Here is a 27,432-nt window from a genome sequence, read left to right as displayed (position 1 = left end):
GTGTGATGTGGGTCCTGGGTGTGACATACAGGTTGCAAGAACCTGTCCGGGAGCAGGATGGATGGGAGGGACGCAGTGGGCAGGCAGGGCTTGGAGACAGTTGGTGGTCCTGTGGAGTGTACTACCTGATAGTGTAACTGTTGAGGCCTCTGTCCTGAGAGGGGTAGTGTGCCAGGGAGGGTGCCAAAGGCCACGGTGCACATATACTTTGTTTGGGGTGAGCTCTGCTATTCCCCTGGAATGGGGTTGCACTTCTGATGTGTGCACTGAGGAGTGCCATTGGTTGAGCTTGGTTAAGTCAATCCCATTGATGGATCAGCTGGATCTGAGGGTTTGCAGGGGGTGGGCTCCCAAATGACCAGAGGCTCTGTGAACATTTGCAGGACAAAGTGAGCAGTCAGCAGAACGAGAAGCCAAGGGGCTGTAACTTGTACCAAATGGGTGCGTTTAAAACAAATACAGTAATGGCAGCCTGAGCTAGGCCAAGACACGCCTAGGCCCGATTGCTGGCAAGGGCAAACTGGCATCTGGACACTGCCAGTCTCACCCTGGCAGTGCCCTGCCAGTCTGGCAGTGCCACCCAGGCACTCTGGCAGTGTCATGGTGGCACGGTGGCAGTGCAAAGGTTCCTGCTATGATTTTAGATATATTGGATTATAAACTTTTTAAAAATTCATTCACCCAGTCTTCAGAACAGTGACCACGACACCACACAACGCTGCCATGGCAATCTCTGCAAGACGTGCCAGATCATAGACATGGATACCACTATTACACGTGAGAACACCGCCCACCAGGTACGCAGTACATACTCGTGCGACTCGGCCAACGTTGTCTACCTCATACGCTGCAGGAAAGGATGTCCCGAAGCGTGGTACATTGGTGAGACCATGCAGACGCTGCGACAACGAATGAACGGACATCGCGCAACAATCACCAGGCAGGAATGTTCCCTTCCAGTCGGGGAACACTTCAGCAGTCAAGGGCATTCAGCTTCTGATCTCCGGGTCAGCGTTCTCCAAGGCGGCCTTCAGGACGCGCGACAACGCAGAATCGCCGAGCAGAAACTTACGCACACATGAGTGCGGCCTCAACCGGGACCTGGGATTCATGGATTACATTCATCCCCCACCATCTGGCCTGCGAAATCCTACCAACGGGTTACCCCCATCTCTGGATCTGTAAAGATTTAATCACCTGCTAATGGTCGCATTCCAAGCATTGTTTGGCATCTTTGAATTTGTCTGTATATGTGTTTCTGGAACATACCTCTTCATTCACATCGAAACAAACCTGTTGGACTTTAACCTGGTGTTGTAAGACTTCGTACTGTGCTCACCCCAGTCCAACGCCGGCATCTCCACATCATTTGAAATGTGGGCATAGTACATATTACCCATCCCTAATTGCCCTTGAACCAAGTGGCTGGCTAGGCCGTGTCAGAGGGCATTTAAGAGGTAACCACATTGCTGTTGGTCTAAAGTCACATGTAGACCAGACCAGGTAAATTTCCTTCCCGAAAGAATGTAAGTGAACCAGATGGGCCTTCACAATAATTGACAATCGTTTCATGATCATCAGACTTTTAATTGCAGATTTGTATTGAATTCAAATGTCATTATCTGCCATGGTGGGATTTGAACCTGGGTCCCCAGAGCATTACCGTGGGTCTCTGGAATACTAGTACAGTGACAATACTACTGGGCCACGTCCTCCCCAAGGGTTAAAAGCCAGTAGAGCAGTAGTCATGTTTTTTAAATATTTCAAGACCAAAAGCTTTAGGAGCCTGAGGTGACATTGACTGCCGTAAAAGCCTGGGTTAATGCACTGTTGGCTGACCAGGGGAGTGAATGTGTTTGCAGCTTGTGAAGATTATGCCATTGTTGGGTGGAGATAAGATATTCAGACATTTTAAGAAAGCTTTTGAATGGAGTTCTGATGTGGCTACCCTTTAGGCCACAAGTCTTTTACTCTCACAGTAGGATAATTAAAAAAGATTAGCATTTACAGCAGTGCAGAATCGTCTGAGGACAATAGGAAAGTGGAAACAGTCCAGAGGTAATTACAGTGAAATCACACGCTTGAGTGATTGGAATGCACTTGCCTCTCTTTGATGTGGTCAATGTTCACAAACATTGGGGTTTCACACTTAGATCACTGAACCATGAAGGGAGGTGATGAATGGAAGCTGCAGATGTTTGTAGGCTACTAGAAAGCTATAAATGGCTTGCAGCTGATGGATCTGTGGGAACCAGAGGCAGGTCACTCCTGCTCTTCTTCAGGGAATGGACACACTGAGCTGCAAGGTAAGTGTTACAGCTGTAATACCTCACACTGCCCCTGTCTGGACTGCTCTCTGGTTTCCAGACAGGTCTTTTTTCAGGGGGAGGGGTGGGGTCTGTGGCAGAGGATCCCTGTGGGGGGTTCCCCTACTACAGGGGCCCCTGCAGATGGTCCCTCCCTTACAGGGGTCCTAGTTTTGGGGGGGGCGGGGGGGGGAGATCACCCTATTACAGGGGTCACTGTGGGGGTTCCCCTTATCAAAGGGGTCCCTGTGGTAGAGGAGGCCTGGGCAGGTAGTGCATTGTTGGGGGAGCAGTGGCCCTCCAATGGGCTTGGATGATCTCAACCACACGTAGAGACCACAACTGATCCGTGCCCGTGTGATTACCAGCTGCAGGGACCGGAGCATCACCAAAGTCCCATTTGCATTTATTTACATGCCCTCTCCCCCCTCCCTGGCGCACATTGTGGACCTTGTTCATGCCGCCAGCGAGGGTCGGAGCATCGCGATGGGAACAGCACCCCACGCTCAATCCTGATTTTCCCGCGACGCTTGATTCTCTGTCCCATCGGGAATGCATTCCGGGCGTCCCGGGGATGGATAATCCCACCCAATGTCTCAGAGGAGATAATGCAGTCAGAATGGGAGAAATAAGCAAGGCTTAAAAGAAAAAAAGTACAAAGTGCTTTGTGAGATGGCTTATAACCAGATGAATATGAGGACGGCATTTATTTTTATGCAGGAGAGAATTTATTTGTTTTTCCCAGATGAATACACATTCCCTTCTCGAGAATTATACACACGCACACAGATCAGGCAATACCTTTCATAAAGAGTAAAAAGCACATATATAACTGTCCATAAACATATGTTATTCTATTTAACCAATGGCCCACAGATCATCTCAGATACAAAGTACAAAGATAAAATATTCAATTATACATACAAGTTTAAAAATCAACAGTTTCATCCAGATAGACTTTTTTTTCCCACTGCTTTGTGCAAAATTGTACAGTATTTCTCCTGGATGAGCTTTCTTCCTTGAAATTATTTTACATTCTTGGACATTGAAATCATTATTTAATGTGCTCAATATTTCAAAATAATGCTCAGGCATGGCTTTTTAAAAACCAAAGATAGATGTTTTTCCACTGTCACATTTATAAATATGTCACAATATTAAATTTACAACTTTTATATTAGTTTACACAATACATTATCTGGGAGACTGTACACTGCGTTTAGACCTTTATTTTCTCACAATAAGTAGGTCAGTCTGTGTACCTTAAATAACAGACTTGATAATTTGTAAACTCAATTTTCTTTTGACGCCTTTGATTACATAGCTGGATGGTAACATCAAATAAGTGTCATACAAGAGCTGTAACAGTCAGTGGCTTGAATTCAGTTTGTTTTGATTAGCTTGGAGAGGGGTAAAATATAACTCAAATTACTGAGAACAAAAAAATAAGATTCTTGAGATTTAACAGCAGAAAGCGTAAGCTCATCTCTGAACATGATCTCGAATCCAAATCATAAAATAAGCAAGTTCCAGCCTTGAATCTCAATAACGTGTACCTGATTCAAGTATAGGCCAGCCATCTATCTTAACCATCAGATAATTAGGAATGAAGCAAAATAAAATCTTAGTGAATGCTAAGTATTTTGTGGGATTCTGCAGTACATCTCCAGCAATGTGAATTGTGTCAATTCATAGCCAAACTGAAGAAATTTAGAAATATTATCCAAATATTGGCAGAATGTCCGACTGGTAGCCCTGTGAAACAGCGCAAAGACAGTAATTCAACCAGGCAAACGTTTCACTCACTTAAAAAGTCTGGAAAGGTCAACAAGTAAAATAAAGTTGGTAAAAGCATTGAGAGAGGTCACCAAACTAATTGGAATAAGTTATGTCGCTATCAACTCCTCCACATTTTCACTCTGCTAAGGGAACAAAAGAGAAATTGCTGACTATAAATCTTATGTGCTTTTCCATCAGTGCGTTTAATTTGCATTCCATTCACAGAAAGGCAATACTTTTCCCACTTGAATAATTGCACCAAAACGAAAGACTGAGTAGCACTTACTTTATAGGAGGCACAGTCAAGTTTAAAACATTTTACAAAATTCTGAACTGACTCCAGGGAAGGTGCCCGAGATCAGCTATCATTTGTTCGCAATGTCGCTGAATGCAGTTAAAGCTCATTAAAGCAAACTACAGCGTAAATGGACTGTTCCAAAAAATGGACACCTGCAAAAAACAAGCACTTATTGAGACCCAAATAACTTGCATGATAAATATACAACAGGCATTCAGAAACAACAGATCATAAATTAGAACACTCAACAGACTACGTTCAATGAATGAAACACTTTCACATCATGGGATACAGCCCGTCCAAAGCTGTTGTTTCTGGAACTTTCATTAAGTCAGGATCATCAGTGCTTCCTCATGTAGGTTGTTTCCTTTCTGTCCCAAATCCTCCTGAGGTCAGTGAATGCTGTTTAACGTGAGGTGGCCATGCCTCATGCAAACAAATAGCGTTTGTTGAATTGGGTGCTTTTTACCCAGAATGCTTATTGCAGAGAAACTGTTCTTGGGGATTGAATGCTTGCATGGGGCAGCATGGTGGCACAGTGGTTAGCACTGCTGCCTCACAACTCCAGAGACTCAGGTTCAATTCCGGCCTCGGGTGACTGTGTGTGGAATTTGCACTTGCTCCAGTGTCTGCATGGGTTTCCTCCAGGTGCTCCGGTTTTGTCCCACAGTCCAAAGATGTGCAGGTTAGGTGGATTGGCCATGCTAAATTGCCCCTTAGTGTCCAAAAGGTTAGGTTATGGGGATAGGCTGGAGATGTGAAATAGGGTGCTCTTTCCAAGGGCTGCTGCAGACTCGATGGGACGAATGGCCTCCTTCTGCACTGTAAACTCAATGATTCTATGACTCTATCCTAGGTACAGCACAGTTTCTCTGCTGCTATCAATGCTAGGTAAAGAACACCACATTCTAATGGAAAAGGTTCACAATATTTACAATAGTTCTTTGAAAATTAGGACACCTGAGAATAAAGGACACAATGCCACTCCCCAACATGTACTGTACAGGTCTTACTGCAATACAAACAAGATCTGAAGCTCCACTTATGACAGGAATGGAACGCAACAAGATAAATGGCCAATCATTATTTTGTTAATTCTCAAGATCCCACTGAGCAGATTGCCACTTTTAAGTGTTATTGAATAACAAACAATTAACAAACTGCCCACTTTGTTTTCAGCTGCATTTTTAAAACAATTCAAGTCCCCTTGTTAAAGGGATTTTAAAAAATTAAGTACAACTGAAATTTGTGGTTATGCTGTCCAGAACTCCCTTGGCTTAAAGCCACATATTTATGTAAAAGATTGAGGTTCCCCTCTTGTTGGTTATGACTTCCCTGATGCAACTCATTGTGTTGCCAGATGGTGTTCCAGTTAGAAAAAGAGCTCGGAATACAAAGATAACAAAAATAAACAAAGCAATTCAGAACAGTACAGTGTTAACAAAACTGTACTTTTCTACGGCTCTACACAAGACAGCATAGTATAATTTTTGGGGAAAACGGATTGTCCTCGGAACAAAATATAAAATAATAAACACAAAGTTAAGGCCTGTTCCACCGCAGGTGCAGAACAACCTTTTTTTAAAAAACTAAGTCAGAATCTCAGTAAAGCTTTTCAAGTTAGTGTCATTTTTTTAAATCATGGAGAAATTGTCTGGCAGTGTATACTGCACACTATGACATACAGCAATTTTACTAGCTTCTTCTGTGGTGCTTGATTTGATTAGGTTCTTGTTTTATACTAGATCCTCATTAAAACAAATGCTATGAGAACAGAGCTCGATGATCATCGGTCCATAAAGATATAAGGAAAAAAAACAAGAATATGTTCTGGTAGAATGAAACATCTAATGTTTCACCATAATTAAACTTTTACAGGGAAATAAATATGGGTTAAACGTACAGTAAATAAATTATATCAGTCACATTACTGTCAGAGTGACTAATACGCGTGAAAAATGCAATGAGAAACATTTTAATGAGACAAACAGAATGCAGACTGAATGCAGATACGACTGAAGTACAAGAATATTTTCACCAAAGGACTGACATCATAATTCACAAATTGAGCAATCCACTGGTGAAAATATTTTCCATATTTCTTCTGATCATCAGATAGTGTCTACTAGATAATAACCAAGAATTAAGAAAGGTTAAATGATTGCAATTGTACTTTGAAATTGTTTTTCAGTCATTTAGCCTACAGTATCTATTATTACACAATCATAGCCACCTCTTTCAGCCAGTTAGTTTCTAGCTACTAACTGAAAAAAGATGAAAAGATACAACATTTATATTTTAGGTTGGACGGTTGCAAGGTGGGGCAAATTACACAAAAGCAGATCTCGGATGATTTTATACCCTTTAGTTCATTAAAATATTAGTAAATTAATTTCAATGGGCCCCAAATGAACAACATGTTAATAACCAGTTGAGTTATTCATTGAAAATGTTCCAATTACTTATGATGTGGGACAGTACTCAGTGCCTCCTCCCGTGTGCGATTTAATGAAACATTCTGTGAAAGAAGAAGACAACAGTTAATAGATCATAACATAATACTGGTTAAATTCAAAACCTTCGGTCATTGTGAAGTACATATTTGGTATATTTCTGACAGGTTCTTCAAAAATATATATCGTTATAAGAAGGAGCATTTTGTTTTCTTTCAAGCGCGGTTACATAATAGAAGCAGAACCTTGTGTTTTTTCCTGTGGGTCTTTGGAATGCAAGAAAACGTCTAAAGCTAAATTAAGAATAGCCTGAGTAGGAACATTCACAGTAAATAATCCTTTAATTTAAAAGAAGTTCCTGTTTCAAACTGAATGGGAAGAAGGTTCCCGGCTGATCTTTTTCACTCCTGCATCCTGAAAGAAGTGCTTGTTGGGGGAATTGGACATTCTGAATTCTCCCTCTCTGTACCCGAACAGGCGCCGGAGTGTGGCAACTAGGGAATTTTCACAGTAACTTCATTTTAATATATGCCTACTTGTGACACTAATAAAGATTATTATTATTGCTCAAATTACATCACTGGCATGAAGATTGCTCTTCACAGGAGTTGACAGTGATCTGATGTTATTGCTGGAATGATGCAGCAGGTTGATTCAAATTTAAGAGTTCCTTGTGTTGCTTCTCCTGGTTTTAATTCTGGAACTCATCCATATTAATATTTAATTCACTCATATCCAAGAGAAGCCCTTTTGACTTTAGGGACTTGGATTTTGACACTGCGGTCGGTATTCTCCGGGCTCCCAGCCGCGTGTTTCTCAGGAGCAGGTGGCGGCGCACTATTCACTGGCGGCGGGAGGATTTCCCTTTGAGGCTACCCCACACCACTGGGAAACCCACGGACGGGGAGGGTGCGCTGACGGCAGGACCAGAGAATCCCGCTGCCAGCGAACGGCCGGAGAATTCCGGCTAAAATATTTTCTTGGGAGCGATTGGTGATGGTGAAACTATCATTGGCCTTTTCAAATCTTACACACCTTGAAGTGGACACCATTCAGGTCAATGTAACAAGAGCTAGGGGTCAAACAAAGGACCCTGATAACTGTACTCTGGCTTACTGAAGTACAACACACTCTCAATAGTTAAAAGAATAACCATCACAGTTTAGGCTCTGTCATTTGATAAAGTTAGCAGACATTAAACAAAAACGTAACAATAATAAATGCAATTATAAAAAATATTACCATCTTTGAAATAACAAAAGTAACAAAAAATGCTTCACCTACAATAACACAAATTGAATCCTGAATCATGGTTGCCTATTTTTTGCATAATTATCTGGTAAATTAATGTCTGATACTAATGGCATTACCATCTCTGAATCCCCCATCATCAACACCCTGGGGTAGAGTCATTATTGGTCTGAACTTTAACTAGAATAGCCACGTAAATACTGCGGCTACAATAGGTTAGACGCCACAAATTGTGGCATGTGACTCACGTCCTTACCCGTAGCCTGTCCACCACTTAGAAAGCACAAGTTAAGATTGTGGTAGATGACGACTCTCCACTAGATGAGTGCAGCACCAACAACACCCGTGTAGCTCAACACACATCAGGACAAACGGCCTACTGGACTGGCACTCTATCCAGTCCACAGGTCACTGAAAGGGACAACACAGGTGGAGAAGGTAGTCAAGGCATACGGCATGCTTGCCTTCATTGGCCAGGGCACTGAGTATAAAAATTGGCAAGTCATGTTGCAGCTTTATAGAACCTTAGTTAAGCCACACTTGGAGTATAGTGTTCAATTCTGGTCGCCACACTACCAGAAGGATGTGGAGGCTTTAGAGAGGGTGCAGAAGAGACTTACCAGGATGTTGCCTGGTATGGTATGGAGGGCATTAGCCTGGTATGGAGAGGTTGAATAAATTTGGTTTGTTCTCACTGGAACGAAGGAAGTTGAGGGGCGACCTGATAAAGGTCTACAAAACTGTGAGGGGCATAGACAGAGTGGATAGTCGGAGACTTTTTCCTAGGGTAGAGGGGTCAATTACTAGGGGGCATAGGTTTAAGGTGCGAGGGACAAGGTTAAGAGGAGATGTACGAGGCAAGTTTTTTTTACACAGAGGGACGTGGGTGCTTGGAACTCGCTGCCGGAGGTGGTGGTGGAAGCAGGGACGATAGTGACGTTTAAGGGGCATCTTGACAAATACATGAATAGGATGGGAATAGAGGGATACAGACCCCGGAAGTGTAGAAGATTTTAGTTTAGACAGGCAGCATGGTCAATGCAAGCTTGGAGGGCGAAGGGCCTGTTCCTGTGCTGTACTTTTCTTTGTTCTTTGTTCTATCCATCACCTTTAATCATTCGCTACCTCCATTACACGAGCACACCTTGGCTGTAGTGTGTAAACTCTATAAGATGCACTGCAGAAACTCACCAAAGCTCCTTCAACAGTACATTTCAAACCCATAATCTTTCCCACCTCAAAGGCCAAGGGCAGCAGATGCACATGAATGCCACCACATGCAAAGTTCCTCTCCAAGCCACACCTCATCTTGACATGGTACTATTATCCCTTCCTTCTCTGTGAAAACCTGTGATCTCCTCACCTAAAAACACTGTTGGTGTAACTACAGCACATATTCTAGTGCAAACAGCGACTTTGGATGTTTTCGAGGCAGAGTCTGCACTTTCTCCCATGTGTCTGCGTGGGTTTCCTCTGGGTGCTCTGGTTTCCACCCACAGTCCAACGATGGACAGGTTAGGTGTATTGGCCATGCTAAATTGCCTCTTAGTGTCCAGGGATGTGAAGATTAGGTGGGTTTATAGAGATGCGGGGGGGGGGGGGGGGGGGAAGCGTGGGCCTCGGTAGGGTGCTCTTTCAGAGGGTTGGTGTAGACATGACAAGCCAAATGGTCTCCTTCTGCAGTGTAGGTATCTATGATTCCATGATCTGAGAATCAATTCAAAAATACAGACGGTCACTCTGGATCAGAACACATTCAACTCGATTGTGACGAATGGGGGATTTTAGGCATATTGGCTTCTAAATATTAGGATAATTTCAGGGTGAAAAGCCTCGGGTTATAGTGTGGTTTGACTACAGTGGTCATGTTTTTGAAAAGGATTTTGTTTTGTAAAGGGCTGGGAGCTTCTAGGAACCAGAAGATGAATTTGACGAAAGGAATATGGTTTGACTGGGGAAGTCCCTGGGGAGTTAATGTGCTTTGCAGCCTGTATAGATAATTTTTAAAAATTCAGTTTGGGGAGATCAGATAATTGCTGGGTGGAGCCAAGAAATGCAGAGAGGCGGTTGGTTTTAGAGAAGGCTTTGGGAGAGAGAATGGGTCAATTCTGATCTGTCTGACCCCGAGTCCACAATTCTCTCACAGTAGGATAGTTATAAAAGAGTAATAATATGTAAAGCAGAGAAGTCTTGTCTGGGGACAAGCAAGAAGCTGAAACACGTCAGGTGAACCAGCTTTTTGAAAATATTCAGCCAGAGTCTGAAGGGGTTCTAACAGGAGCCAAATCTAGTTTATAAAGCAAGTATTATTCTATGCCCTGCTGATTTAAAATAGATTGAGAGCTGTATGTTTCTTTTCTTGTTGTTTAACTGTAAATTGAGCAGTAGCATTAAGGGGCAAGTCGTTTCAGGTGTGATGTTAAAAAGTAATATTGTATTCATAATAAATTTTTGATTTAGAAATACCAAAGCCCTATTTCTTCAAGCAATCACTCCAGGTGCAAATCAATCTTTATGCACAGTCCTTCAAATAAACTAAAATATTGGGGTTTCAGGCCACGCTGTTTAATATTACTCTTTTCCCAATCACCCAAATGATTTGAAACGGCTACTTGGCATTTAAAGAAATATTCTCATCATACTTCCAATAATAAATGTTGCCACCCCTTCCATTCCCCACAATGAGAACAGCAAAAAACAAGGCGGGAAACAAACAAATCCAAGTCACGAGCCAATGTACAATAGGGTATTCTCTCTGATAAAACTCAACACAAAATTCAAAAATCTCAAAAGGTACAGGGCAATAATTTTCCAAAACTGGCACTACTAAGGCTGCTTCATGTTCAACCTCCTAGAAAATAGTTAGCTAAATACCTGCTTTTAAGAGCAGTCTAAGCACAAAGGTCAACCAAAAATATATTGAGTGCTGGTTTTCTCACTATGAGTTCCACAGATGTAGCATTCTACCGTGCCAAATAAACTTTACCAAAAATAAACAACTATTCATAAGGTACCAAATATATAAAACGGAGAAACAATGGGTCAGAAATATGGTCGGTGATGGGCAGCACGGTGGCGCAGTGGGTAAGCCCTGTTGCCTCACGGCGCCAAGGTCCCCGGTTCGATCCCGACTCTGGGTCACTGGCCGTGTGGAGTTTGCACATTCTCCCCGTGTTAATAATTAAAATAATAATAATAATAGCTTATTGTCACAAGTAGGCTTCAATTAATTTACTGTGAAAAGCCCCTAGTCGCCACATTCCGCCGCCTGTTCGGGGAGGCCCGTATGGGAATTGAACCCGCGCTACTGGCATTTTTCTGCATTACAAGCCAGCTGTTTAGCCCACTGCGCTAATCCAGCCCCAGATCTTTGCATTGGTTTTGCCCCCACAACCCAAAGATGTGCAGGCTAGGTGGATTGGCCACGCTAAATTGCCCCTTAATTGGACAAAAATGAATTGGGTACTCTAAATTTATAAACAAAAAAGAAAAAAAGAAATATGGTCAGTGACAAACAGTTACACTGCACATTAAATTTTATGGACTTCTGGAGTTCCCATAATTCAATCATCAAAAAACTCAATGCTCTCTTCAACCATTTGAGACCAGTTAACAGTACAAGCAACTTTGTATCTCCTTAACCGATCATACTGATGAATCATTAATGAGCAGCACAGAGTCTGGACCAGGAAGTGTCAGTTAAAATATTTAATATAATATGTCAGGAAAGCAAGAGGGAGAGAAAGAGATGAGTGAAAAGTAATAAAAGTATTTTTGCAAATCTCCAAATTAATATTTAAAGGAATGTGACTCCATATTTGTGAAAGTTAATTTCAGTGTTGGAGAGGTTGTTTGACAGAAATTCAAACTCATCATGCCATTAAAAGATTACTTAGACTGAAATAGTCAAGTAACATCTTCCAGAGTAGTAACAAAGAGTGGTTATAATAAGTGTTGTATTGTTAAAGTGCTAAAGTCAGGAATTTGGTGCAAGTAGAAATTCAGTGTACAAGAGGATTAAAAAGACATAAGGCACAGAAACAGGTCATTCAAACCAACCAGTCCATGCCAGTGTTTATGCTCCATTCGAGCCTCCTTCCATCTTTTATCAACTAAATCTACGATCGTTACCATCTATTCCCTTCTCCCTCATGATTTCCCTTAAATGCATCTATACGATTTGCTTCAACCACTCTGTCACAAAGCTCCTTGTTCTTAATACTCTTTGGGTAAAGAAATTTCTTTGAAATCCATATTGGAGACTCTCTTACATTGATGGCCTCTGATTATGCTCTTACCCACTAGAGAAAACATTCGCTCAGTATCCATTCTATTAAAACATCTCAATTTTAAAGACCTCTATTAGGTCACCCCTCAGCTTTATTTTTTCAAGCAGAGGCGACCCAGCCTGTCAATCCTTTCCTAATATGCATACACACACGATTATGTAATATATAGTCACCTCTGCAGTGCCTACATATTCTTTTCCAAAAATGGCAACCAAAGCTGCTTACAGTACACTAAAGGAAAGACAATAATGTAGTGGTAGTTAATATCACTGGACTAGTAATTCAGAGGCCCAGACTAATGCCCTCGAATCATGAGTTCAACTCATACTTGGCAGCTGGTGGAATTTAAATTAAATTAATAAAGCTGGAGTATAAAGCTAGTCTCAGTGATGGTGACATGACAACTATCACCAATGGTCGTACAATTTCACCTGGTTCATTAATATCCTTTATCACCCTTACCTGTTCCTACTCTAACTTCCCTGTACAATGGTCTGGCAAAGCCACTCAGTTCAAGGGTAATTAGGGATGGTCAACAAATGCTGCCCCTGCCAGCAACACCCATGTCTCACGAAAAGAGTAAAGAAAAAAAGCGTGCTTTAACCAAGGGTAGATACAAATTTAACATAACTTCAGTACTTCTCAATTCTAACCAACTAGAAATAAAGCCTCATGTTTATTTTGCTTTTCTAATGGCTTTGCTAACCTGTAGTGCAACATTTGGTGATTGATATATTTGAACTTTTGAGGTCCTTTGTTCCTCTATCCCATTTAAACTAGCCTCTTCCAAGTAATCAGTGCCTTTCCTATTCTTCCTCCCAAAATGTGCTACCTCTCACTTATCTGTATTTAACGTATTAGTCAATTATTTTCCCAATTCTGCAAATTAATGTCCTCTTGTGATTCATTACAATCTTCCTCAGCATTGACCTTCTCCCCTCCTCCAATTTAGTGTTATCTGCGAGTAAAGAAATTCTGATTCCAAAATCAAAATAATTTGTGTCAGTGTGAACAGCACTGGCCCCAGCTTCTGTTACTCTGAACAACTACCTTTTATTCCTACTTGCTTTAAAAAAAATAAAAGGGACGTGAGCTTCCCTAGCTAGGCCAGCTTTTGTTCCCAACCCCAATTGCCCATGAGAAGGTGGTGGTGAGCTGCCTTCTTGAACCACCGTAGTCCATGTGGTGTATGTGCACCCACTGTGCTATTAGGGAGGAAGTTCCATGATTTTGACAGTGAAGGAATGTCGATTTATTTCCAAATCAGGATGGTGAGCGACTTGGAGTGAAACTTCCAAGTGGTGGTGTTCCCATATATCTGCTGCCCTTGTCCTTCTAGATGGTAGTGGTTGTGAGTTTGGAAGGTGCTGCCTAAGGAGTCTTGGTGAGTTCCTGCAGTGCATCTTGTAGTTGGTACACACTGTTGCTACTGTACATTGTTTTTTCTGAGCAAACACATCTGCTGTAGATGTCTCTGCCTCAAATCTCCCTGCCTCAGAATCATTTAGCTGGAGGGGGAGATGGAGACAGTCTGATGCAAAAGGGAGGGGACAGATACCTTCAAGTTACAGACCGTTTTAACTTGGACATCTTTTGCCACTCCCTATTGCTTGCTGGGTTAAACTTCTGGAACGCCATATCCAACCTCATAAATATTCCTCAAGATTCTGAAAGTGGAATTAGGCTGGATGACCCATTCTCGGCAAATATAGACACTATGGGCTGAATTTTCTGCGCCTATGTCGTAAATTTGTTATGTTTTCTTCTCTATCATTACGAAAGCAATTTGACCACACAGACTGTAATAGTTCAAGAATGACAACAACTTTATCAGGGGACTAAAGATATTTTTTTCCCCAATTTTTGTCAAAAAGACAATTTACATTCTCATTTAGGGCTTAACACACTTAAACTGTGAAGCTAGTTGAAGAAAAACAGAGTCTTTACCTGTGGCCGGTCACGATGTGTGTTTACTGCTTTTACATTTAAGTAAAAGGTTTCCATTTTACAACCTGAAAGAAAATAAAGTTTTAAACATGAATACAGAAAGTGAGTAGCATATTGTGAAAACTCATTAATCAATTCTGCAGTTGTCAATGCTAATTGCTGAACCCATGGACTATGGATTTGAATAAAATGACATTAAAACCAAACATTCCTTATATTAAGTCCAATCTACTGTCAATATGCTCAACATTTATAACGCCAACAGCAAAGGAAGGAAAATCACAAAAGTTGACTCTTGCATGTCCCATCGTTTGATGCAACAGATTCTTATTCTATTTTGTTTTCGCATCTTGAAGTACAGTAATTTTCAAAATAAAATACATGTTTTTAATCTAAAAATATACCTGTAGGTTTGAGTGCATATTACACATAGTAACAAAATAATCCTTTTACATCCAGCATTAGAGAATAATATCGAGGTGGACAAAATATTGGGAGAGAACATAGAATAGCAAGTTAAAGGCAGATTCAGTACAAGGGAGAAAGTAGTGACGTCTAAATCAGGGTTATATTGCATGTATGTCAATGCATAGGCTGGAGCAAATAAGATTGGGGTGTTATAAGTGCAGTTGCCATGTGGGATTATGACATGGTGGTGATAAAAGGGATCTGGCTCAAGAAGAGGCAGGACCAGGTGTCAAATATTCCTGGGGACAATGTGTTCAGGAAAGATAGTGTAGGAAGAAAAGGAGGAGAGGTGACTGTTGTAGTGCGGAGTAATACGACAAGGCAGTTTTTAAAAAAGGAATAACTTTGTATTATAGATCAACACAACACAGGGCTAGTTCCCTTGACTCCCAGGCTTAATCTGATGAACCCAAAGTTCCCGGATTCACGCCCTGGCACCTGATGAGGCTCAGGTTCACACACTCCATCCCCAGGGACTCAGGGCTAGTCATGTGGCCTGCAAAGGACCGTGCTATCACAGTGGTGATATTGGTTAAGGAGAGCACTGCAAGGCTGGAGAAAGAGGATGTCCCAGAGGGCTCAAGGACAGAATTCATTTGGCTAGAGCCAAGGAACAAAAAAAGTGCAATCCCATTGCTCAGTGTAGTCTATAGGTGACCAACTTATGGGAAGGATGCAGAGGAACAAATCTGTAGGGAAACAGAGATGCAAACATTATATAGTTATAATGGAGGACTTTAATTAGAATAGAATCATTACAGTGCAGAAGGAGGTCTTTTGGCCAATCAAGTCTGCACCAACCCTCTGAATGTGTACTCTTACTGGAGTCAAGACCCCTACCACATCCCCACAACCCAGTAACGCCATCTAACCTAACCTCTAACCCTTTTGGACACTAAGGGGCAATTGATCATGGCCAATCCACCTAACCTGCACATGTGGACTGTGGGAGGAAACTGGAGCACTCGGAGAAAACCCACGCAGATACAGGGAGAAAGTGCAAATTCCACACAGTCACCCAAGGCCGGAATTGAACCCGGATCCCTGGAGTTGTAAGGCAGCAGTGCTGACCACTATGCCACCCCTTAATATAAACTGAGATAGTGGTAGTGTAAAGGACAGAAAGGGGTAAGGGTTACAGGAGTGTGTTCAAGAGAATGTTTTACACCAGTCCAACAACAAAGGATGCATTGCTAGACCTGGTTCTTGGAAATTAGATGAGCCAAGTGTCAGTGGGGAACATTTAGGAGACAGCGATCATTGTATAAGGTTTAGGATGTTGGTAGAAAAGGACAATGGTCAATCCAGAGTAAGAATAATAAGAACATAAGAACTAGGAGTAGGCACTTCAGCCCTGCGTGCCTGCTCTGCCATTCAATACGATTATGGCTAATCTCATTCTTGGCCTCATCTCCACCTTCCTGCCTGCACCGCACAACCCTTCACCCCACCAATTATAAAACAATGTATCTCCTCAAATTAGTTTAGTATTCCAGTGTCCACTACACTCTGGTGTAGAGAATTCCACAGGTTCACAACCTTTTGAGTGAAGTAATTCCTCCTCATTTCTGTTTTAAATCTGCCACCTCTTAGCCGAAGGTTATGGCCTCTCCTTCTAGAATGTCCAGCAAGGGGAAACATCCACTCTACGTCTACCTAACTGGTACGGGGGGAGAAAGAGGTAGATAGGACAGCTGGAAAGAGCAGTTATTAAATCATACAGTATTCTAGGCTTTATAATTGTGGCACAGAGTACAAGAGCAAGGAGGTTGTGCTGAACTTGTTTAGGGCACTAGTTAATACCTCTGCTCGAGTATTGTGTAGTTCTTTTTTTAAAAATTTTTTTTATTCTCCTCCATTTTCACATTTTCTCCCACATTTACATCCATCAACAATAAACAATAATCAGCAAGATATGTCAGTCCCCATAATAACAACAACGATCCCATCTACCCACCAACCCCCCAAACCTCAACCCGCGTGTTTACATAAACAAATGACAAAAATAAATCAGGGATTACCCGTAGTCACCCTTAATTTTACACAGCTCCCACCCCAGGTCTCCAGCTCCTCCCGTCCACTGCCTCTTGTAAAACTCCTCCCCCTACCCTCGGTTCCTTCCCCCCCCCAACTTTCCACCCCGGCTAGACCACTCGGACTCTGTTCTGCCAGGCTCCGATGGCCGCAGCCCCTCCCCCCACCTCACTCCCGTTCACTGGCCGGCACACACCGGCCAGCGTGGAGGCCCCCGCCCGGGTCCCTTTCCCACTTGCCCGGCCCCAGGGAAGCCCAAAGATCCCCTTTTAGCACACAAACCCCGCCTATCCACCTACACCCCAAAGAACTCTCATTTTGAGTGAAATTCCCGTCCCCTCCCTTGTCCAAATATATACCACCTTGGCTCCTTTAATCTCTACACCTGCGCGCAGTGATACAAAAAAGAAGAAAATACAGTCATGAGGTTACATTGGCACATGGCCATTCCTCAATTTGTCAGTTCTGCCAGTCCTTTTGCTTTCCCAAACTCCTCCGCTGCTTCCGCCGTTCCAAAATAAAAGTCCCTGAGCTTGTAAGTCACCCTCAGCTTCGCTGGATATACAATGCCGACCCGCACCTTGCTAATGTACAGTGCCCTCTTCACCCGGTTGAAGGCAGCCCGCCTCCTTGCCAGCTCCACCGTAAAGTCCTGGTATACACGTATTACCAGCTCCAGCCCACTGCACCACCCACTTCTGCTTGGCCCAGCTCAGGACCTTCTCCTTCACCCTGTACCTACGGAAGCACAGAGTCACTGCCCTTGGCGGCTCACTCGCCTTTGGTACAGGCCTCCACGACCGATGAGCCCGATCCAGTTCATATCGGGAGGGGTCCACCCCCTCCCCCAGTAGTTTTGCCAGCATCGCGGCAAAATACTCAGTCGGCTTCTATCCTTCAACTCCTTCGGGCAGCCCCACAATCCTCAAGTTCTGTCGCCTGGATCTATTTTACAGGTCTTCCATTTTTCCTCGCAGATCCTTGTTAGTATCCATCACATTCCACATCTCTTTCCCCATCGAGGCAAGTTGATCACCGTGCTGCAATAACGTCTCCTTCACTTCCTTCAGCGCCTCCCCTTGCTCTCACACCTCCGCCACTGCGCTCGCCACCTCCGTCCTCACCGGGGAAACCGCCTCCTCCACCAGCACACTCAAGACCTCCCTCATCTCCTTCCTCACAGTCTCCATGCATTTCGCAATCTGCGCCAACTGCTTTTCAAATTCCGCAGCCATCACCTTGGTTATTTCTTCAGCCTTCCCTAGTGCTCCAGCCTCCATTTTTCCTGGTGACCCTGCGGTGACCTTTCCACTCCTCGACGGACCCCAGCTGGTTTTTTTTCGGCCGTCTTTTTGCTCACCCTCGACATTTTTCTTTGGGGTTTTTTCCCCTCCTGTGTCTTCTCAGTGCCTCCTCCGTGCCTTCTCCCTTCTTCTGCCGCTTCCGCGGACCCTGTGACCGGGCTTAAAGCCCCGAAATTGCCGTTCCCGAGCGGGGGCTCTCCATTGTGCGGCCGCCTCCCGCCCGCCGTCACCGGAAGTCCAGTATTGTGTAGTTCTGGGCACCACACTTTAGGGAGGACTTTTTCACACAGCACGTGGCTTGGGTCTGGAATGCACTGCCTGGCAGGGTCCATTGAGGCACTCAAGAGGACATTGCACGATTATTTGAATTGAAACAATGTGCAGGGTTTCAGGAAAAAGGCAGGTGAATGGCACTAAATGATAATGCTCCTTTGAAGAGCCTGTGTAAACATGATGGGCTAGATGGCCTCCTATGCTGTAACAATTCTGTGATTCATACAATTAATTTCTAAAAGAAATAATCAAGGTGTTACTGGTCAGTTTTGAGTTTTTTTTATTTACATGTATGGAAACCTTGAAATGCTGTGTCTGAATTGCTGTGTTTAAATAGGTGAAAGGCAGAGATCACTTTCATCAGCCATCTTAGAACCATCCATGGTTAACAACACTTCTTCAAGTCATGTTTGATCAAGAATGAGTCAATGCAATTCCAGTCTTCTTTGATCCATTAGGCAATGAGTAAATAGTCTGATCTCTTCTACTTGCCTGACGATGCAAACAGAGCCACACATTTTACTTTCAGCGTATCTGCTGTTTAAATGGTCAGTTGAAGCTGACATCCATCACTTGCAACTGGCCTGCCAATCCCTGAGAATAATTAGAAGATCTAGGCAATTAATATGTTGGATAGCCTTAATGCAGCACAGTTTAGGATACCTAAATACCCAACAACATGATATTCCAGAGAGGGCCTTTGCATTGCATATTATGCAACTAGTCTTTAATAAAACCTACATCCATCAAACTGTTTCATGTTCACAGCCGATCATGCCTTGTGGTTATGTGATATTCCTTGGGAGAGCTTTTAATTTGGAGATAACATATGGCAGCATTGTTGTCCAACATCCCTATGATTTGAGCATGACAGTGAAACTAATATTTTCTTTTCAAGTTGATCTTAAGCTGGTCGATGTTTCTCCTTTGACAGCCATGGCTTGACTGAATGGAATATCAAATTTGAGTGGCAGTATGGGAAACTCTATTGTGGTGGTGCTGCTTCTGCAGCCTCATGATATAATGCTGCGACTGACATAGCTTACCCCCTCCTTCATCAGGTATGTGATTGAAGTGTGCCGACTGACGTGCACATTTGTCATGCTTTTGCATAAAGCATCGCTTTGGATTTACTTTAAAGGTGCTCTTGGGACCCAAAACTTTTGTTCTATAAAATGCTTTCAAACAAATTTCGGCACATCCACTTGTTCAATGTTGGTGAATTTATTCAAGATGTTATTGTTTGAGCTAAGGTGTTGAGCCTTTCTTCCATGTCCAAAGGTTTTGCCTAGATTGCCTTGGGACTTCGGCTTGTCCTTTGAGATTCACCAAACCAATTTTTGCCCCATTAACATTGAATTCCCGTGTTTCTGCTCTGTTACCAGTTTTACAGCAACTGTTTATCAACTTTGGTTTGAAGAACGTGATGTAACTTTCTCTTTTCTCTGCCATGTTAATGTTTTGTATGAGGAATCCTGCCTTATCTGTGTCAAATGCTGTATTTGATTGATTGATAAACGTGGGCGCTGCCACTCAGCAAAATAGATGGATTCTTTAACAATGGCTCTAATTCTACTCACTGGTACTCCTATTCAATTCAGTATAATTTATTTTGACTTATTCCTGTATTTGATTGAAAAGTGAAGTAATAATATTCTAATTTTCAAAATAGGGAAAATCCTCCAAACAATTTGGATGATATCCAGATGGATAAGTTATCAGAGACAGATAGTGCAACCAGGAGGCATGGATATAAAATCTTCAATGAGTTAATGTTAGGGGGTATTTATTTTCAGAGCTCACCCTCTGCAACAGACTATTGAAGCATGTGTATGAAAGGATAATGCACAGTACTTCAGAGAGCAGAAAAAACAACTTCACAGAAAGGACCTTCCAGTTATAGGGGACAAGTTGCAGGTTAATTGGGATTTGAACGATTTCACTGCTTACTGCAGCAACCTGAAGGTTTCCTTGATCGTCTTAGGGAGGTGAAGATGGATTTCCCCTGAGATTTCCCCAAGTTAGCCTCAGGATTGCTGTTGCAGGTCTTCTTTGAACTTTCACAGGAGATGTTATGTAGGCTGCAACGGTCAGGCATCCTTGATGGAACAGATGTTCCCCACACCACCTCTCCCAATATTAACAACTTGCATTCATATAGCACCCTTTAATGCGATAAAACATTCCAAAAGAGACAAACATTGCGACCAAGAAAGATATTGGAACAATGACCAAAAGCATGGTCAAGGAGGATCGTAGGCAGTAAGGAGTGTTAGAAAAGAGAGAGAAAATGAAGAGGTTTAACAAAAGGAATGTTAGAGCTTTGGGCCCTAGGCATCTGTGATATGGCCACCAATGGTGGGGTGAAGGGAGTGGGTTTGAATAATAGGTTAGAATTGGAGGAACACAGAATTCTCAGAGGGTAGTAGGGCTGGAAGAGGTTGAAAAGATGGGGAGGAGTGAGACCATGGAAGGATGTGAACACAAGAATGAGAATTGTAAAATCACATTCCTCATCCTTCCTTTTACATAAATACTCGGATTTGTAACTCATACCAAGCAAACTATTACTTTACAATATTATTAAGAGTGCAAGGCTGTTTTAAAAGCATGTTGGAGGACCAACATGATGTGCCAGCTTGGTGGGATTAGGAATGACCATCAGGATTCCTCAGCTGGAAAGTTCACGATCTTCAAGGAACTGAATAGAAATCAGGCGCATATCTAAATGGGGGGTGGGGGGGGGGGGGGGAACAGAAAGGAGAAAAGGAAAGAACCACAATATTTTCCAAAGTATGAACAGAATGAAAGTCTGAAATTTGAGATCTTGTATCTCAAGATCCCCCCCCCTTCAAATGTCATCATCCCTCACTTAGATGTAGCACAAACCATTTATTAGGTGTTACTGTATATGCACTGTGGTTGCGATGTGCAAAAACACAAGCATACACTTTTTCTGTAAAAGAAAATCTGGAAAAAATGTAAAATAAAGATGAATGACCATATTCTGGAGGACAAACAAAAAGTGCTGCTTGGATGATTTAAATATTTTGTTTCAGCGACATTTGTTTTACCACAGGAAAAGCAAAAACGAAGACAACTGTCAGCAGGTTAACAAAAAGCCATGACGCGGCTGATAAATGACGAATCTCTATCCTCTACAGAATTTTTCATTCTTTGGAAATTGAAAAATACATGTTTCACAGATATCATTTACTTCATTAAATACTTCAATTTGCATTTCTGAGATATGAAAAATATTGTAAACACCATGTAAAATCAAGTTTCAAATATGCCTTCATTTATTCTGGATTTTTCAATAAGTATAAATTTAAAAAAGGACATCCAAGAATTATTTTAAAAATTAATTCAAATTTAACAAGTTCAGCATCTGATTTACCTTGCCCTGTGCTCAGTGTTAATAGAAGAGATTTGAATGATGATAGTAAAGCGTGTGATTACTGACCATAGGCAACAGGTGTTAGTTTTAAGACAGTATGTAGAGGGCACTTCAGGTATGGCAATTCGTCTGTAATGAAAAAAATAGAAAATATTAAACCACGAAAGAGAAAGATGGTCTTCATCACGATAATGTCCACTTCACCATTACACATGGAGCACCGAATTAAAGCAACATTATTCAATTCTGTCACTAAAACGCTATTTTCATTAAAAAAATTACTTTACCAATGTTAGGGATAAGAATGCTGAAGAATGATAGACTTTCAATTATTGTCACTTGTCAGCACCTAGTACTCAAAGAGAGGACTTTGTCTGGCCTTATGATGCAAGGTATGTTTTAACAATGCATCTCAACTCCAATCTCAGAAAAACACCACTGTCATGTTTTTCTCCTTCCCTTAACGGCTAATTCTGTGGATTCAAATGAGATTGCTATTTTTGTTCCACTTTGTAGTGAAATCATTCAGGCATTTTTTGTCATTGGATTCATGCCCAATAAATACAGTCAGGTCTGCTGACCCACATTTCATGTAGGGCCCTTATAATTGTTTTTTATTCCATCAGTTTTGATGGATTCAGAAGTTAGAGATGAGAAAGGTGTACACTAACTTATACTGTGCTGTGCATACTACCCTAGAATAGTACTTGAACTTTAAAAAAATCATTTACAGGAAGTGAGCGTTGCTGGTGAGCATTTATTACCCATCCCTAATTGCTCTCGAGGAAATCCTATGTTCCTATATCCCTGTGGTCTAGTTACACCTTAGCTACAGTGCTGTTACGGAGTTCCCGGATGTTGATCCAGCAATAATGAAGGAACGGCAATATATTTCCAAGTCAAGATGGTGAGTAGCTTGGAGGGCAACTTCTAGATGGTGCTCCCATGCATCTACTGCCCATGTCCTTCTAGATGATAGCGGTTGTGGGTTTGGAAGGTGCTGCCTAAGGAGCCTTGATGAGTTCCTGCAGTGCCTCTTGTAGATGGTACACACTGCTACCACTGTGCATCCTTGATGGAGGGAGTGAATGCTTGTGGAAGGCGTGCCAGTCGAGTGGGCTGCTTTGTCCTGGATGGCATTGAGCTTCTTGAGTATTTTTGGAGGTGCACTCATACTGGCAAGTGGAGAGTATCCCATTACACTCCTGTCTTAAGGCTTGCAGGTGGCGGACAGGCTTTGTGGAGTCAGGTGGTGAGTTACTCGCTGAAGAATTTCTAGCCTCTGACCTGCTTTTCCAGCTACAGTATTTATATGGCTAGTCCAGTTTAGTTTCTTGTCAATGGTAGTCCCCAAGATGTTGATAGTGGGGAATTCAGTGATGGTAATATCACTTAAGGTCAAGACATACAGGACGGTGAAAAGAAATTACAAAAACTGTGTTTCCTGGCTTCCGTCAATTCTAAATCTTAAAACAAGGAAACAAAGAAAGGCAGTGAGATTGTGGATTGGATGCTTATTATATGAATCAATGAAAATGAAAGCAGGGGAATAGGCTTTCAATTTGCAACAAGTTAAAAGGTCACTCTCAGTACAGTACGAATATGGGGAGAAGGCGAGCAGGTTGCTGGCACACCAATTGAGGAAAAGGGGAGCAGCGAGGGAAATAGGGGGAGTGAGGGATGAGGAAGGAGAGATGGAGCGGGGAGCGGAGAGAGTGAATGGAGTGTTCAAGACATTTTATAAAAAATTATATGAAGCTCAACCCCCGGATGGGAGGGAGAGAATGATGGGCTTCTTGGATCGGCTGGAATTTCCCAAGGTGGAAGAGCAGGAAAGGGTGGGACTGGGAGCACAGATCGAGGTAGAAGAAGTGGTGAAAGGAATTAGGAGCATGCAGGCGGGAAAGGCCCCGGGACCGGATGGATTCCCAGTCGAATTCTATAGAAAATATGTGGACTTGCTCGCCCCGGTACTGACGAGGACCTTTAATGAGGCAAAGGAAAGGGGACAACTGCCCCCGACTATGTCTGAAGCAACGATATCGCTTCTCTTAAAGAAGGAAAAGGACCCGCTACAATGCGGGTCCTATAGACCTATTTCCCTCCTAAATGTAGATGCCAAGATCCTGGCCAAGGTAATGGCAATGAGAATAGAGGAATGTGTCCCGGGGGTGGTCCACGAGGACCAAACTGGGTTTGTGAAGGGGAGACAGCTGAACACGAATATACGGAGGTTGTTAGGGGTAATGATGATGGCCCCACCAGAGGGAGAAACGGAGATAGTAGTGGCGATGGATGCCGAGAAAGCATTTGATAAGAGTGGAGTGGGATTATTTGTGGGAGGTGTTGAGATTTGGTTTTGGAGACTCTGTCCCCATTATTGTTTGCACTGGCGATTGAGCCCCTGGCGATAGCGTTGAGGGGTTCCAAGAAGTGGAGGGGAGTACTTAGGGGAGGAGAAGAACACCGGGTATCTTTGTATGCGGACGATTTGCTACTATACGTGGCAGACCCGGCGGAGGGGATGCCAGAAATAATGCGGATACTTGGGGAGCTTTCAGGGTATAAATTGAACATGGGGAAAAGTGAGTTGTTTGTGGTGCATCCAGGGGAGCAGAGTAGAGAAATAGAGGACCTACCGTTGAGGAAGGTAACAAGGGACTTTCGTTACTTGGGGATCCAGATAGCTAAGAATTGGGGCACATTGCATAGGTTAAATTTAACGCGGTTGGTGGAACAGATGGAGGAGGATTTCAAGAGATGGGATATGGTATCCCTGTCACTGGCAGGGAGGGTGCAGGCGGTTAAGATGGTGGTCCTCCCGAGATTCCTCTTTGTGTTTCAGTGCCTCCCGGTGGTGATCATGAAGGCTTTTTTAAAAAGGATTGAAAAGAGCATCATGGGTTTTGTGTGGGCCGGGAAGACCCCGAGAGTGAGGAAGGGATTCTTACAGCGTAGCAGGGATAGGGGGGGGCTGGCACTACCGAGCCTAAGTGAGTATTATTGGGCCGCTAATATTTCAATGGTGAGTAAGTGGATGGGAGAGGAGGAGGGTACGGCGTGGAAGAGATGAGAGAGGGCGTCCTGTAGGGGGACTAGCCTACAGGCTATGGTGACAGCCCCATTGCCGTTCTCACCGAGGAACTACACCACAAGCCCGGTGGTGGTGGCTACACTGAAGATTTGGGGACAGTGGAGACGGCATAGGGGAAAGACTGGAGCCTTGGGGGGGTCTCCGATAAGAAACAATCATAGGTTTGCCCCGGGGGGAATGGATGGGGGATATGGAATGTGGCAAAGAGCAGGAATAACGCAACTGAAAGATCTGTTTGTGGATGGGAAGTTCGCGAGTCTGGGAGCGCTGACCGAGAAATACGGGTTGCCCCAAGGGAATGCATTCAGGTATATGCAACTGAGGGCTTTTGCGAGGCAACAGGTGAGGGAATTCCCGCAGCTCACGACACAAGAGGTGCAGGACAGAGTGATCTCAAAGACATGGGTGGGGGATGGTAAGGTGTCAGATATATATAGGGAAATGAGGGACGAAGGGGAGACTATGGTAGATGAACTAAAAGGGAAATGGGAAGAAGAGCTGGGGGAGGAGATCGAGGAGGGGCTGTGGGCAGATGCCCTAAGCAGGGTAAACTCGTCGTCCTCGTGTGCCAGGCTAAGCCTGATTCAGTTTGAGGTATTACACAGGGCACATATGACTGGAGCATGACTCAGTAAATTTTTTGGGGTGGAGGATAGGTGTGCGAGGTGCTCGAGAAGCCCAGCGAATCATACCCATATGTTTTGGTCATGCCCGGCACTACAGGGGTTTTGGATGGGGGTGACAAAGGTGCTTTCAAAAGTAGTAGGAGTCCGGGTCGAACCAAGCTGGGGGTTGGCTATATTTGGGGTTGCACAAGAGCCGGGAGTGCAGGAGGCGAGAGAGGCCGATGTTTTGGCCTTTGCGTCCCTAGTAGCCCGGCGCAGGATATTGCTAATGTGGAAAGAAGCCAAGCCCCCGGGGGTGGAGACCTGGATAAATGACATGGCGGGGTTTATAAAGCTAGAGCGGATTAAGTTCGTCCTAAGGGGGTCGGCTCAAGGGTTCACCAGGCGGTGGCAACCGTTCGTCGAATACCTCGCAGAAAGATAGACGGAATGGAAAAAAGAAGGCAGCAGCAGCAGCCCAGGATCGGGGGGGGGGGGGGAGGAGGAACCAGAAGGACTCTCAGGGTTGTTAATATATACTGTATAGTATGTATAGGTCGTTGCTACAGATAATTATATATTGGACTGTTAAATTATATTTTTGGAGAGTGTTACTTGTGACAAGGCAGTTGCCAATTAGGGCTAGTTTTCATTTTTGTTATTTATTATTTATTCATTTTTTGTTTATAAAATAGGTCATTGTTATTTGTGTTGTTATAATATTGTGTAAAGGATGCACAATGTTGGTTGACCAAAAATTTTCAATAAAATATTTAATTTAAAAAAAAGGTCACTCTCAGGTTGTGATGGGAGGATGCTGGAGTATTATTTGGGTTAGGTGAAGAGAACAGTGAGAGAATAGTGAATAGCCAGACGTATATGGATTAGAGGGAGAAATCAGGTTTGATGAATCTGGAGTTTTTAGAAGTTGTGGCCAGCAGAGTAGGGTGCACTCCAACAAAGAGTCATCCAGACTCCGTTCTCCCACCACAGATTATGTCAGACCTGCTGAAACTGTCCAGCATTTTTTGTTTCAGGCCAATCAGTTGGCATATGAATTTGGATATTCGGAAAGCATTTTATGAAGGTTAGTGGTTATTGAGGAGGAAGTAGTTAAGAGTAGTATATTGGTACAGAAACAGTTGAATCAGAGTCGGAATGGGCTGGTCATTTTCAGGTTGGCAGGCTGCAGTTAGTGAGGTGCCGCAGGATCACTAAGCACTTGCGGCTCAACTATTTGTAATTGTTGAGCTGCAACAATTGTGGATGGATGGAGAAAACAGAGTGTGGTTTGTCAAAGTTTGCTGATGATGCAGGGAAGGGTAGGAGAGCAATCTTTGGGGAAAACGTGGTGGGGTCTCGGGAGATGTGTACAGATTGATTGATGGCAGGTGAAGTATAATATGGGGAGGTCTGAACTTATCCACTTGGAAGAAAAAAATGGAAAAGCAGACAAGACTGGAAACTGTTGATGTTCAGAGGGAACTGGGTATCATTATGCATGAGTCCATAAGACATAGGAGCAGAATTAGGTCATTCAGCCCATCGAGTCTGCTCCGCCATTCAATCATGGCTAATATATTTCTCATCCACATTCTCCTGCCTTCTCACCATAACTCCTGATTCCCTTATTAATCAAAAACTAATCTATCTGTGTCTTAAACACATTCAGTGATTTGGCCTCTACAGTCTTCTGCGGCAAAGAGTTCCACAGATTCACTACCCTCTGGCTGACAAAATTCCTCATCTCAATTTTAAAGGATCATCCCTTCAGTCCGAGGCTATGGCCTCTGGTTCTAGTTTTCCCTACTAGCAGAAACATCCTCTCCACTGCCACTCTATCCAGGCCTCGCAGCATCCTGTAAGTTTCAATAAGATTCCCCCCTCAACCTTCTAAACTCCAATGAGTACAGACCCAGAGTTCTCAACCG

At 43.2% G+C, this 27,432-nt stretch overlaps 1 protein-coding gene across 5 annotated transcripts in view; it reads right to left on the bottom strand.

Annotated features, from left to right (window-relative positions):
- Positions 1-3,011: 3,011 nt before the first annotated feature.
- LOC140393802 (6-phosphofructo-2-kinase/fructose-2,6-bisphosphatase 2-like) overlaps positions 3,012-27,432 on the bottom strand; it is a 98,763-nt gene continuing 74,342 nt past the window's right edge. For 4 of the 5 annotated variants that reach the window (XM_072480254.1, XM_072480251.1, XM_072480252.1 and 1 more), the window contains 4 exons: positions 21,869-21,931; positions 14,324-14,388; positions 6,846-6,901; positions 3,012-4,535 (listed from right to left, as the gene is read on the bottom strand). In XM_072480254.1, coding sequence (XP_072336355.1) covers positions 4,490-4,535; positions 6,846-6,901; positions 14,324-14,388; positions 21,869-21,931 — 230 coding nt within the window. In that variant the 3' untranslated portion in view covers positions 3,012-4,489. Of the gene's footprint in view, positions 4,536-6,845; positions 6,902-14,323; positions 14,389-21,802; positions 21,932-27,432 lie in introns of those variants that run through there. The other variant, XR_011935732.1, reaches the window with a different exon arrangement.

Source organism: Scyliorhinus torazame, chromosome 17 (assembly GCF_047496885.1).
Source record: "Scyliorhinus torazame isolate Kashiwa2021f chromosome 17, sScyTor2.1, whole genome shotgun sequence".
Lineage (NCBI taxonomy): Eukaryota > Metazoa > Chordata > Chondrichthyes > Carcharhiniformes > Scyliorhinidae > Scyliorhinus > Scyliorhinus torazame.
This window is presented reverse-complemented; position numbering and strand designations above follow the sequence as displayed.